Below are 15,068 nucleotides of genomic sequence, written 5' to 3'. Positions count from 1 at the left end.
GTAAACAGCCATCTTGTATTATACCAGCTGCAATGTAGTTAGGGTTCTGTAACAAGTAAATCTCTCTCTGTCTCTCGGGGAAATCTTGAGGAGGGCATTGAGTAAACAGCCATCTGTATTATACCAGCTGCAATTTTTATGCTTCTAGTTGATACTTAACAATTCAGTGGGACTACTGCCTGGAAAGATATGAATGAACCTCTCACAGACTTCTAGGAGTCCCTGGAGTCAGTCTTACCTTGCTATGGAACAGTTTTTTATTCCTACACTGCATGATCTCACACTGGATTTTCCCTGATAAACTCAGCATATCTATTTAATGCTCTTAATCTGTATGTGAAATAAATATTTTTATTGGGGGTATACTTATGCATATGTTTATAGTAATTTGGTTTTCAATATGAATAATTAACTGTTATCTGCAAACCTAAGGAAACGTCGGTCTTTGTGGGATATATGTGTATATCTTTATGCAAGATTGTGCGTATGTTTACTCAGGATTGCTAAAGAATCTCCAAGAGGTCTTGGATGAAGATGGTAGTTGTCACATCTCCTTTGGTATAATGGAGATGAAGCCGCTGTGTGGCAGACAGATGTTTTCTCAGTCCAGGGAAGTGTGAGGTTACACAACAAACGGAAAGTAAGGATCTTAAGGAAACCCTACTTCTCCCACTTAAATGTGTGTATGTTAAAAAAAAAATAATCTATACCCTCCCTTCTTTACAAAACAGCCTCTGCTGTTCATGTTCCCCCTCAGGTCTGAGTATGAGAGAACAAACAGCACAACAAATCTTAGATATGATGTTTAATACATAGCTAGAAGGTGCTCAGATTATTGTACTGCTGAGAACAGTATAATCATCTTTAGAGGGCAATTCTGCAGATTTCTGCAAGTGCGGTATTTATAGTTCTGTGAATTGAGCAGAGTAGAGAGGTGATGGAAGTATAGTGAACAGTAAAATTATGAAGCTTGAAGCTTCTGGTTTTAAATATTACCTGTGCCCTTCAATTGTATTTCTGCATATTTTGTTCACTTTCCTATAGAAATATAAATACTTTATTTAAATGTTGATTATTTCAGGCAACAAAAGAAGAGGAAGAACTTACCTCAGAGGAAAGAAGGAAACTGGAAAGAAAATTAAAAAAAGAACGCAAGAAGAAAGAAAAACAGCTGATGAGGGAAGCTGGAATCTCTACTAAAAAGGTGGAGCCCAAAAAGCAGTCGGGATCTGAGCTGGCTCTGGCCTATTTAACCAGGTAGGAATACTTAAACCACTGCAGGTGCTCCCTGTTTACAGGTTTACTGTAAGCTGTAAACCGTGCCAGAAATCCAGAACAAGTTGAACCAAGTAATAACACATTAAAGGAAATTGCTGCAGTTAAGTACTAAGCTAATGTTTCATCTCAGTTGACTCCCTAGTGTACAGTTGATCACCCCATTGTATTTATATTACAGGAACAACTGAAGGATAAGTATGGTGCAAACATCTTATCGAAAGACAGCTCCTGTCCTGAAGATCTTATTGTTGATATGTAAATATCTCTGGGTTAGCTGCACTTACAAAGATGAAAGGCACATTGCAGAAAAGATTGCATGGAGGAAATTAGTTTTGTTTCTTAAGTGCGCTGTTTTAAGCAGAGGAGTTTCAGTTATTCTCTTTATATAAGCAAATTGCATGAAGTGGTTAAACATGGAGTCTAAATTTAACTGCCTGCATGATATTTGAATATTTGTGAATTAAGATGGGATTATGCCACTGTTTTAAAGTTAATAGCGTACAATGCCTTATTTTTGAGTACCAAAGTATATAGCAAGTATAGTAGCTGATTTCAGATCGGAAGCAATTACTTCATCTAGTTAGTGCACTTTTTTAGAATACTTAAAATTCCAACATAGAGCAAAGTCTATGCTTGAAATAAAGAACTACAACAAAGCATTCATAGTACCCTACAGACAGTAAGAGGTCATGTATAAACAGGACAATAGTGTTTATTTTTTTCCAAACTGCAAAATATACCCTGTCTGTAAGACCTCCAGAACACTGGCATGTTACAAATAGTGGGTTACCACATGGAAGAATTCCAGGGTTGCATCTCTGGCCATGCTTAAAACTGAAGCATCCAGACTGTCTGAATTGTTACTTACCACTCTCAGTGGGGAGGGAGGAAATTAATTGCATTCCAGGCAGGGGGACTTGTGCATTTTTGTTACATAACCCTCAGCACGCAGCAATAGCAAAATGACAATAATATTTTTGATCTGGAAAACAGCTGGAGTAGCTCACCACTGTTTTGAACTGCAAACGGATTGACAGTTAGCTTTGAACCATCTGCTCAGACTATGCTTTGGTATGTGTGCTAGTAAGTGGTGGATCTAGAGATAATGGTTTTCAGGTTTGGAAAGCAAAGGAACAAGCTGTGGGTTTTTGTTTGATATTCCACTGTTATCTGCATGGATTTTTGCCTTGTTAGGTGAGAGAATATGAAACTATATTTGAACTAATATTTAACCAATTTGACTCTAGAGTTTCACTTAACCTGTACCAAACTATCTTGAAACGGTAAACCTGCTATGTCATTTGGTCTTGTTATACACAGAGTCCAAGAGCTATATGTACGGCAATAGTTTGTGTGGAATTATTTCAGCAACAGACAATATGAATTTTCTAGACTTAACAGAGATAGTCACAAGGTGCTGAACTGCCAAGCAAACATAACCTTAGACAGCGTTCAAGACCCAAATGTCCCAGGACCATCTTGCACCATTGTAAATTTCAGAAAAACAGCTTAATCCTTTTACACCTCAGATGTTTTTTCAAACCAGCAAGATTGGAAAAAGAAACAACTGGATTTAAAGTAATCAGAGAAGTGATATATTAGCTGGGGAAGGGAAACTAAAATCTGAGCTCTGGAAGTCCATTGTAAAACTTCAGTGGGTCAAGGAATTCAGTCTATTTGTTTTTGTAGGGCTACAGGCATGAATAATATGTGGGAGGATAAGTTAATCTTATACATGCAAGAGATTGATATAATTGGAAGTAGACAAAAGGGTGCTGTGGATTTATGTTTTGCCCCACCTACAATAAAAAGCCTTACATGACATAAGGGTTGCTAAGTGAAGTGGCATCTTAATTCCCTGATGACATGTGAATCTCCTGTAGGACAGGTGGAACTTGAAGTACCATATGATAACTAAAACTGTCATTTTTATTTAATAAGAGACTATTCACAGCATGAGAGCACAACCATATGAGGCTTCAGCCTATGACAGAAAATACTGAATTTGTTTTAATGAAATTTTGTTCGATAACTTTAAAAGAAAAATGTTAGAAAGCATTCAGTGAAAGATTTTTGTTGCACATCTGGACTTTCGACATGCAAGGGAAAATTCCACTTATTTTGTAGGTCATACATATTTTAAGAGGTAGTAGTTCCCTCAGAGTGCAGAATCATCTTTTCTGGTATGTGGGATTCTTCACCAGGAGAATAAATTTCCGTTTCAAGGAGTAAGGTCAGGGAGAAGTAGCAAAAGTTTACTTGGAGGAAATAAAACATAGTTAATAACAGTTACTGTTTTGCGGGGGGGGGGTCCTGTGCTTAGAAAACCCTGCTTCTGCAATAGCTTTGTATGTTCCATTTAAAAAATAAAATGGAAGTAGCGGGCAGCCCACAGGCAGCACTCCTGTTTTTGCTGAGGCACGAGGTGGCTTTCACAAACATGTGCCTCATCCTTTTAGTCGAGATGAGTTAATGAAGAGAGCATTGACGAGAGGGAGTAAGGCATGCAGTATGTGGGGGGCAGGACCGCTAATTGCATACTGCCCTTCCTGACAGCTTTGAGACCAGCACTGCAGCAACGGAGCTAGATTCAGGGTGATGCTTCGCACGAAGAGCAATGCTAGACCAAGGCACGTGGCCGTCCGTGAGAGCACTGCTGCTGTGTGCCCCCGCTGCCGGGGACTGCTGGCGGTCTTCGTAAACCTCCGTACTGCTGGGCACAGTGTGCTACAAGCTGACCAGTTATTCCAATTTTCCAGGTTTGTTATTAGAGTCTAAAAACAAATAGTCCTTGATGCTTTGCCAGCCTCCAGAGAGGTCAAATTATCATTTTATTGGAGGACCATCCTAGCAATTGAGAGAGGCTTTTTCCCCCATGCATATGGGATGGCCACATGCAACTAGCAAACTGCAGTCCCTAGCTAGACCTGAGGGTGCTGAAGGGTTTCCCCTGGGAGCTGGGTGACATTGATAGCCCAGGCTTTTTAGCTGCTTTCTCATTTGAATGAGAACGGGACGGGCATCCGCCAGGTTTTGCACTCCTGATAGAGGAGAAGCAGCCAATTGACTCCTGTTTTTTTCCTCTCTCACTTTGTGTTGGCCTCTGGGAAAAGGAAAGGGGGAGAAAAAAAATTGTCTTTGCTTCACCATTTTTTATCTCACCTTTTCCCTTGATGACATAAGCTCAGGCAGTTTCCCAGCGCAGTTCTGTCTAACGCAGCAATCGCAGCATGCCTGTGGAAACAGAAGAAAGTCACCGCTGTCAGATTCTCCAGCTTGCTGAGAGAGTAGAGAGGGAGATTTGAAGATATATAGAGGATTAAAAATAGGGAGCTACAGTGAAAAGGGAAGCAGAAAGGTTATAAAACTATGGGAAGGAAAAAAGAAAATGTGGAATAATGAAAAAAAAAACCCAACAGAGTGGTACTGAACAGAAGAGAAAAAAACCTCTAAAATTACTGCAGAGGAATAGGGAAAAGCAGGAGTGAGGAAGTATTAGTGTTTGAACAAACTGCACAAATCTTCTTTTTAATGATGACAGGCCTTTTTTCTTTATGATAGTAAGTGATGATTCAGGTTTAAAGCCAAGATTAGAATGTCTCATTACTTTGATTCTTGGAAAATATAAAATAAAAATTCATCCTTTTCTGAGCATTAAGTGCCTTCAAGTGAAAAGATGTTGCAATTCATGAGAATGGTAATTAGACTTAATTATAACCTAACTGACCTTCTGTGGTGTTAAAATGTTGGCAGAACTTGTTTGTCTTGGCAAGCCACTCTCTCCTAGAAATGTTTCTGTTCTTGTGTTTGGCTTAGAAAATTTATTGCTATATGGATTTGCCCATATGGTTTTCTCCATCAATCATCAAAGGAATAGACAGAGATCTGAAAAGATGTCACTAAAAGTATGTGGAATTACAAGATTGATATCATCTGAAGTTGAAGTAATAGATAATATCGTTATCTGGATATTGCTGTGAATTACCTAAGCCTTGCAATATTATTTATCCTGTGTTAAAATTTCAAAAATAAGCTGCTGGAGTATATTTCATTTCTCTCTGTAATGATTTATGTTGTACTAGTAATATGTGTCGCCAGAATGTTTCCCAAGCCATTGTCTTTTCAGTTTCCTTTATAGATCTTACATTTCTCATCCCTAACTTAAATTTAGGTGAGATTCGGAGAATGTCAGAGACTTCTTTAGGGAAAAAAAAAAAAGATGCTTTTAAGAATAATACAAAGCAAGGACACATTACAGACACACAGAATTTCCCATCGAGTGGGGAAATAGTCTGACTCTGCAGAACACAAGGTGGTTTTTGCTGAGCGCAGTGGCAATACGGCTGAAAGCAGTGTAAACCCAGCGCAGTTGTTTATCTGCTGTGTTTGCAGAATGGAAACAGATCCCAATCCTCAGTCAAACTTTATTACAAACAGTGCCAAACATGGGAGATTTTAAAGCTGAAATGTTGCTCTTCCTTTCAAAGAACATAGAAATCTGAGGGACATTGCTGTAAGCGTTTATATATATATATATTTACATATTTATTTGTTTTTATATATAATGTATAAAATATATCAAGTTGATATTTACTCCTGCTGGAGCAAAGGCCTTCTGGAGAAGGGAGTTAATAGGTAACTTAGTCTTCATTCAGTGTTAGCATCTAGGAAGTTTCTGATTTTTGAAGGAACCAGTGGAAGCTTGTCCTGGGCTGTAAAGAAGGCAGCAACATTTGAGATTTGTGGCCGAACAGTGAGATGAAGGTGGCCCGTTAGGAAATCACAAAACCATTCATCCTACCACATTTGGGACCAGGTGACTATATTGAGAGAGCTTCTGCACAAATACAATACACTCATTAATGTTGAAAAATAGTTTCTAAATTTACATTGAGTGGCTTGTGTCAGATTTAGTTTGCTTCATTGATCCAGTTTGCTGATTTTCCTGTGACGGTTTAAGTACTTTTTTTAGCTGCGGTCAGTGATGACTTTTGATGTTTGATTCCGAACTTATTTAAGTCAGTCTCATTGCTGGTGCCCTTAACCTTTATTAATTTCAAACTTGGCACTGGTGTTGATGTTTCACCACCAATGGCTTAAGCTTTTATATATTAAGAGTAACCGATGTACTAGAAATCTAAACATACACAGATTTTTTTTCTCCCTCCAGAGGCTGACGCTTTGTGTTTGATAGCAACTAACATTAGCATTTAGTGTCATTTCTGTCCTCCACACTCCTGGAGAGAGAACGAGTTTCCTTCCTGATAGGGAGGTGCAGCACATGTAAAAGCTCATCCATTATCTTGAATTTCATAAACTGTTGGAGAACTGCTCAAGTGATGAATCCCAATTAGCCAGTAGCAAAAATAGTATGTGAACTTAAGAGAAGCTATTGTAATTAGACACAGCCATGTTGCTGAATTCCCTTCAACAACTTGGGCTTTAAGGTGTCTTGAAAGAGCAGCTTTTCCTCAAAGATTAGGGGAATAGTGATGGAGGCTAGTTTTGCTTTAATAATCGTAGGGCTATTTTTTAAAGGTTCTGGGGCAAGCATTAACTATGGATGTAATTAATCTATTCATACATGCTTTTAGTCGTTTTGTCACATTCATTAGTTCCATAAGAAGCCTCATGAATCCAGAGAGTCAGATACAGGATAAATTTGCATTTGGCGTTGTTCTGTGTCTATGTTTTGTGTGAACTTGGGCAGGCACTTGCTACTATCTGATTTCAAAGACTTGCACTTTTCCTAATACTCTAGAGATCAGTGAATTTGTTTTAGCACTTTTCCAGCTTTCTGTATTGCTTGACTTTTAATTTCTACCACGGCCTGACCTGCCTCTAGGTGGGATTCCTCTCCTTGACCTAAATCAGCATGTCTGTAAAACTGAATGTTTTCCAACTGATGCTAATAGTTGGACAGATCTTCCTCATTTTAAAGGAAGTCACTGTCTCTGTTCACAGCAGAGAAAAGTAGTCTCATTAAGAGTGAGTTACCTTATCATTATCCTACACTCCCTTGTGTAACTTTAGTACCCCATGGCATCTGATGAAGCCATATCAGTTTGTTTGCAGTTTCCTAGCAGCCCGGCATTACTCAGAAACTCTACGAAGCTCTCTGTTGCAATGCCCACACCTTTCCTATTTTTAGGATGCTGGTATGCTGGTAGTTAGTCTTGTGGGGGTAGGTGGAGCGGGCATATTCACTCTACAGATTTGGTGCTGCTTAGGGCTATTCTGTAAACGTACTCAAGCATATTATCTTCTGCAGAAGGCAAAGCTTGCCGTTAGGGTATATGAAGCAGAAAAATTATTCTGCTATGTTGGACCTGTTATTGAGCAAGGCTTTCTAAATCATTGTATTACCCCACATTTTGTAAATAACTTCTGCCCTTCCTGGTGTTTACATCCTTCACATGGCTGTGTTGGTTTTCTCAATCTCACTGCCCTTTCGGTGAAGCGGTACATCCGTAATCCTTCATCTGTTGCTAGTCCTTCCAGACACAGATACGCTCTGTTTCTCTTCTTTGAAATTCTGTGTCTGTGATTGTTCTGGAAATACGAGACCTGGAACCAAAGACACTGTTTTACTGGAGCCGCCATCCAGCTTCACGCAGAAGGGACTGAGAGTCTGCGATTCCTTCCTGCTCCCTGTCACTCTGGCTTCGGTTTATGGGCAACAATGTTGGATTCATCTTTGAGCCATAGCACATTGAGATTTCATATTTAATTTGCTGCATACTGACAACCCTTGCTTTTTTCCTCCCCCCAAACTATTATTCAGTTTTGTGTTAATGACAGTGTTGGCACAAACATGCCATAGCATGTTGGCCACAAACATAGCCGTAATAAATTTTTCACTGACTGTAAAAGGGACAGTGCTTCTCATCCTACTTCAGCCTGGCTGCAGCAAGTCAGATACCCTACCGTTTCAGAGTTGGCTTTATGATATACATTTCCAGATGTTAGTGTTCTCACTATCATCTGATTATTCAAACTATGCGTTTAGGATTCTGTGAATGTCACGTTACACTCTCGGTAATAGCACCATACAGCTTTTGCCTGTTTAATCAAGATGTCTGACGGCAACCCGACTTGATGATTTTCAGTCCCTATGATACACTCATTGACTTCTGGATTCACTTTTCTGTATCTTGGTGCAAGTGATATGCAGAACTGTGTTGGAGCCATGCCAGTGTTTTTCTAACCCCTGCATGACATCCACAGGATGTCATATTGTGCAGGAATTGCTTTTAAATCATTAACTTCTTGGTGGGTTAGCTGCTTTTTATGGTTCTAATATAACAATTTGCTGCTTTGCAGAAGCACGTTAACATCTTTCTTTTAATTTACTGTTCCTTATGTATATCTCGTCTCTTTTTCCATCTATAAATATTACAGCTATCCAGACTGAGTGAGATCCAGGCTTTGCCTGAAGAAAGCTCACCAAAGAAAGGAAGGCAACAATTTTGATCCGCAGCTCTTCCACACGAGTCCAACTTTGCAGTGCAGGTGGTTAAAGAGATGCTTGCGCCGGTGCTGAACAGAGGAAGGTGCCTGCAGGACACAGTGCTGTGCAGAAATACTGACTCGGGTCTGGAAGCTGAATAACCAGGTTAACACCCAGATGAGCCTGAATTAAGAAGTCATGGCTCTCGGCAAATGAGCTCAGGCACCACACGGAGCTGATTTATAAGCGAGACTGCTTCCCGTGCCAGAGTGGGCACTGAGGCTTCTTTAGCTGTTACTGAAGATAAACTTGTTGTCAGTTAAAGCTAATGCTGACAAATAATAGTATTATTTACTACATAATTCTAAAAACAGCAACCAAAAGTAAGAATAAAAAACAACTTTAAATAGCTTGGAGCCAATCTCAGCTATTTTTTACCAAGAATTTCTGGGAAAAAAATGAACCATAGGAATACATTTTGGGTATCTGTAATACCATCCTGGAAATGTTCCAGGTGGACAGAATTACTTTTTTTTATAATTTCAGTCATTTTTAGCAAGTCCTCTCTGTACTGGTGTATTCAGGTTTTGAAGAACCTAGGTACTTACAAATATTTTTGGATGTATTTTGCCATTTCTAGCTTGCTGAGTAAGCAGCTCTGGTTTCTAGAGAGAAAACAGGTGGTTGCTTTGAAGATTCTGAAATGTTGGGGTTTTAAGTTTAGTTATACGTAGAAGTTCTCAGATGTTGCAGATATTTCTGTGGTATTTTCAACTCATTCAGAAGTAGGAAGTTTCAGAAACATCAACGATTGCATGATTTTCCAGCCAAATTAGTAAATGCTTATGATGTATGATGCAACTCATTCAACTGAGCTTCGGAAAAGCATCCGGGCTAACACTGCTTTCCCTAAACCAAACCTCTTATGGATTAGCTATTAATATTATTCTGGGGAAACTCCTTTATAGGGAATGGTTTTGGAGTAGCTTTCTTACCCCTTTGCTTAGCGCTAATGTATGGCTTAAGAGGAGAAAGCAAGGAAAGCTCACATCCATGCTAAATTTTTCTTGGTCAGAGTCAGTAGCTGTTCTATCTTTCTAAATCTGCTCATCGTCCTATTTAGTTTATCGCAGAGGAAAGAGATTTCTTCTTGTAATTTCCATAACCATAAATGGTCACTAAATTTAACAAAAAGGGAGAAATAGATTAGGAAACTCTAATCCTGCTTTAGGACTCCAAATCAAATAATTCGTCTTTCTAAATCTTTGAATTAATTTTATGGAAGGTCACAAGTAGACATCTCAAAGCTTATTTCAGTAAAAGCTGCAGAGTGATTTACTTTGAAACCTTCTGTCTCCTTGCGCTTCTACCATTTTTTCAGTGTGAAATAAAGCTGTCAAAATATTTACTTGGGCATTTGGTTCAAACATTCTCATAAGAAAATACTGTATTTAATAGCATCATTAGCATGAATTCACAAATCCTTTCATCTGACATCTATCATTTACAGGATCAGCTGAAAAATACGTTATCAACTAACCATCCCCATATTTAAAGGGATTTTTATTTTTGTTTTTTAAAAAATACTTTATCTTCTCCCCGTCATAGTAATGGTAATTTGCTTTTCCTTAATACCTTTCCTGATAGCATATCATGACTGTATTTTGACAAAATAAATGAAAAATATTTTGACACTAATTTATTCACTCTTGTTATGACAGCTTTTGAGAAATTGTGATATTACCCCATTTTTTAGATGGATAAATTAAACAGTGATGAAGTTTGTGACTCGCCAAAGTCCTTGTACTATCCAAAGGTCTCCTTTCAAGCAAGTGACATGAGAGAAACTAAACATAACTTTCTTCTCATCTGAACACAGGCTCTGTTTTCTTTGGCCTTATACCAATGTCTGGTCCCACCAGACCTGTAGGATTTTTCTCAATTCCTTATTTTGAAAGAGGAGTTTGCATGGAATTTTTTTCTGTAGTGGCATCTCAAGACATTCCTAAAGGCCACTAGCATCTCTACTAATCTCTGGGTGGGCATGCAATATATGGATTAATATTCCAAATCCTTCTAGCTACTTTGAGAGAGGTTTCTGTCTTCCATGTTTGGGGTCTGCTTGCAGTTGTGGTCCTTCACAGTATTGCTACAAATGACCAGAGCAGCTTTATTCCACTTTATTGGTGCTGATAAAACGAAGAAAAAAAATTCGCGAGTTAGCCAGCTCGAGGTTACAGACAGCATTTTTATTCTCAGTCACATACACAAGATTTTTCTCCTGCATATAATTTTGTGTCAGATGAGATTGGTGGCTCTTAAGATGACTCGTTCTCGTGTGCCTGAGGAGGCTTCCCATGCATTCTTGGTGAATTGATTTTTTTCAAAGTTTGCTTTTATTTATTTATAATTTTTTCAATAGGATTTTTAAGAGTCCTCATAAATTTTCACATATATGTTGTCGCAGCTATAAATTGTATTAGCCATAATTAACCGTCATGCTGTAAAGAGCTTCCTCAGATGGGGAAAACTAGATTACGTGTGTTAAGTCCATAAATAGTGGGGTAAAAATAGTTAAGGTTTCTTTGCCTGATTCTCTTTCCCGTAAAACAACGTCTTTATTTCCAAACCTAGTTAAGAAAATTTAATGCATCCTTTCTTAATGACTCTCATTTCCAGTAAAATAAAATTTAGTATAAATGAATTTTCTTAACAGTTTATTAAATGTAGTCATTAGATATATTTCTCGTTGAGATCCAGCTTTCATCTGTCCATGGTATTATACAAAAAAGGTTGCATCTAATTGAATAATTAAGCAGCTTTAATATATTATTTAATCTGAAATGACTTTTAGAAACCTTGTAAGATATATTAGGAAGATTCAGAAGTAGAAGCCTGTAATAACAGGCCAGTCTGCTTCAGGACCATATCCTGACAGTAATTAGACACCTTCATTGCCCACTGAAGTTGTGAGTGCTCAACACTTCACACAATCACTTTGACCTCTTCTATTCGTCTTGAGCAAAAATTATGTGCTATTCAGGTCAAATAAACCCAGAATAATTAAAAGTACCCATTTCACATGTAAGTGTTACAACAAACTCCCTTTTGATATTTTTAAACTAAAAGCAGATTGCAGGGTTTATTTACTTTATTTGAATAAAACACCGTTTGCAATGAGTGTTTGTTCAAGGAGTATGAAGCATAGCTCTTTCCTCCCAGCCTCTGAAGCCTGCACTGCCCTGGCTCTCTAAAGCCCTTGCCTAGCGCCTGGCTCCGAGCCCAGGCGTCCTGTCCTTAAACTGTCTTCTGGATTTAGGGAAAAGCGTTTTCTACTCTCCCGTCTTCTTCCATTCAGACTACGTTCTTGACATGGCAGAAATGCAAAAGGAAGGTTTTATGTTTTCTCTGTGTCATAAAATTTAGATCTAGGAGAATTAACACTGCTGCTCACTTCCTCAAACACATTTAAACTATTCATCCAGTGCCCAAATACTCAAAATAGTGGAGGGTAGTTTCGTAGCTCTAGGGAATCGTTTAGTCTACTCAGCCAAAGCCAAAATTAAAATTTAAAATGCAGTTGGCAATGACTATTAATCAATTAGCTCCAGGGAGCCGTCAAGGCTTCCTAGCCAGAGTTACAATAACAAGCAATATTTTTGAAATAATAAAACTGGATCCTTAATAAAACTCGTCTCCTACTTCACACATTTATTAATATGATGATGCCCAAAAAAGTATCAGTAATTACTTTTATATGAATAACATTGAATAGGAATGAGAGCCATCTGCAGGAAGCAGTAATTGGCAGATCAGTTTCTCTAAGCATAGATTAGTTAAAATCTTAGTAGTGCAATGCACATCACAGGATATTAGAAGAGGAGAATCTGATACTGTCCTGAATACCGTAGTGCAGCAGCAGATTTTATTATGCAGTGAGAGATACCTGAATATATCAGCTGAATCAAGAAAATGCGAGTGGGCTGTCAACTGCTGTATACTCTTAGGTTGATCTTGATATTTTCATTGGCTTGTTCCCTTTTTAGAACTCTTCTGCAAAAAGAAGAGTAAATCTTTCTGTAAGGTAACAACTTAGGAGATTCAAATGGCTCGCTCTCCTTCTGTCTCTGCCATACTTTTAATGAATGCAGCCGTGGGATGTCCAAATTGGGATGTAAAAAATCACAAAGATGGTTGATGGGTCATATTTTTCGAAAGCTTCTATATATGTTCTTGCTGTTGGTCCAGAATAACCCCAAATGTCGTATCCTCTCAGATGCACTGAAAAAGCCATGTGTGTGATGGGTTATTTGAAGAAGACTGCGCGGGGCTTCCTGTAACAAAGAGGAGCTATGTCTAATTAGCCAGCAATAAAAATACTTGGATTTCATTTAAAAAAAAAAAAAAGCCTGCAAATGTAATTTCTGCAACAGTGCATCTAGGGCTGGCATCTAAATAATTAATTATCTGTTCTTTAATACTATCCTAAGAGAACTCAGTTAAGTAAAGGGGCTAGGTAAGAACTTGCAATCCAGGATGTCTTCTATATGCCTACAGAATATCATCACCAGAACGGGCCAGCACTGTAGTGAAAGGTGAGGGGCCAGTCCTACAGCATAGGCTCAAAGTTCAGCTTCCCTTTGAGGGAAGGATTTCTCCTTCCCTGGAGGCTTCAGCTGGAGCCCCTGGACATCACAACGGATGGGACTGATTTGAGGCCAGCTATTTGTCAGTGTGAGTACCTCTGCTTGTCAAGGAAGGAGAGGACACAGGAGCTACTGCTTCACTGATGCTGCTGCCACCCAGCCTGCCTGGCCTCCTCCAGATTGCAGAGGGTGGGTTGCACCCCTCAAGTTCACTGAGACCATGCTCCATGATCTAAGCAGCTCCTGTTCCTCAAGGATGTGAGGAAGCCCTGTTGGGAAGTCTGCAGGAACAGGATTTGAATCTTGTGGAGAGGAAAGGAGGCCAGTTGGGCTCCCTGCAACTGGGACTAGATATCTTGGATGCTGAGAGTCAGAAAGGAAGAATGTGCATGGTGCTGGGACTTAGCACAGGGAGGCATTTGGCACATGGGCATCTCATTAGCATAATGAGAGAGCAGTGCTTTTTCGTATTATAGTTGAATATTACTCTGGAGTTTAGAACTGCAGAAGAGCACTTCTGATCCTGTTGGCTATGGAAGTCCATTAGGTCTTTGCAAAGGTAGAAACAGCAGAGAAACACCCAACCTGAAGTTAAATTAAAGGCATCTGGTTACAGAAAACCAGTGCATTTTCAGCAGTGTTGCTGATCAGAGGCCCAGCTGGATTAGACACCTTCATAGGGTGCCAGCCTCACTTTGTAGCTTCAGGGCTTCTTGAAATAGCCCGTGCATAATAACTAAATAGCACAAACTTTCAACTCCATATACTGAGCAATAAATTGGCACTTTGGCATCCTGGCTGCTTCAAAGCAAAATCGATCAGCCAACATCTTCAGTATTCAAATCCTTCTCCAAGTGGTCATTTCTTCACCCCTCCTTAAAAACTTTCACTGATACATTTTCCCATGAAGTTGGTTTCTCTTCCAGCATTTTCATGCAGCATCACTATATGGAAAACCATGACACTTTCATTTCTAGTGTTTTCCTATTAAAAATCCAAAGTATTTTTTTATCATTGCTAGCTTTGAGATAGACCTTAAAAATTATACAGACTTCTTTTATTACATTAGTAAATATTTGACTTCTCATAGCACCTTTTTGTAGCTTGTCTAATTCTTCTTTCATTAACACTGTAATATTCTAAGTATAGCTAGTATAGGTATGACCCAGCACTGGAGAAACTATAGAATTTTTTTGTATTGGTACCCAGAGCAAGATTAGGGTATGTTAATGCTCCACTAGCTGTATACCCATGACTAGGTGTTAACTGTTGTAGTTTTGTGGCACTGAACAATAGAATTGAATCTTCTAGGTCTAGCTTGAAAGGACTTGCATTGCTTATCCAGGTGAGCAGTAAGATCCAGTGATTATTTGCTCTAGCCGAGAACCACCCCAGAACCTAATCTTCTCCCAGCAACATGGAATTATAGAATCAGAATCAGTAATTTCAGCCTGATTTCAATCTACGCGCTCTTCACATCCCTCCTTTGAAATGCAACAATTAGTTTAAGATTAAGAAATAATTTTTTTCTTTTGTTGTTCGTTGTTTAATCTCTTCTGTTATTCTTTTCTTCTTTGAGATGTTAGGAGGGAGAATCTTTAAAAGTTATAAAAGCTGATTTAAAATTTAAAAAAGCAATGAAAATGAGCTACTGGTTGCAACTAAGCTTGAATCTGTGCCTTAGGAGGAGTGTT

The 15,068-nt window shown here is 38.7% G+C and overlaps 1 protein-coding gene across 10 annotated transcripts in view; it reads left to right on the top strand.

Annotated features, from left to right (window-relative positions):
- The window catches only part of CHLSN (cholesin), a 144,095-nt gene that overhangs the window by 108,131 nt on the left and 20,896 nt on the right, over window positions 1-15,068 (top strand). For all 10 annotated transcript variants that reach the window (XR_012676120.1, XR_012676119.1, XM_075165264.1 and 7 more), the window contains one exon: window positions 1,082-1,257. Coding sequence is in view for 8 of the 10 variants with exons in the window: in XM_075165264.1 (XP_075021365.1) it covers window positions 1,082-1,257 (176 nt within the window). In the remaining 2 variants the exon portion in view is untranslated. The remainder of the gene's footprint in view (window positions 1-1,081; window positions 1,258-15,068) is intronic.

This window comes from Calonectris borealis, chromosome 16 (genome assembly GCF_964195595.1).
Source record: "Calonectris borealis chromosome 16, bCalBor7.hap1.2, whole genome shotgun sequence".
In the NCBI taxonomy this organism is placed as follows: domain Eukaryota; kingdom Metazoa; phylum Chordata; class Aves; order Procellariiformes; family Procellariidae; genus Calonectris; species Calonectris borealis.
This window is presented reverse-complemented; position numbering and strand designations above follow the sequence as displayed.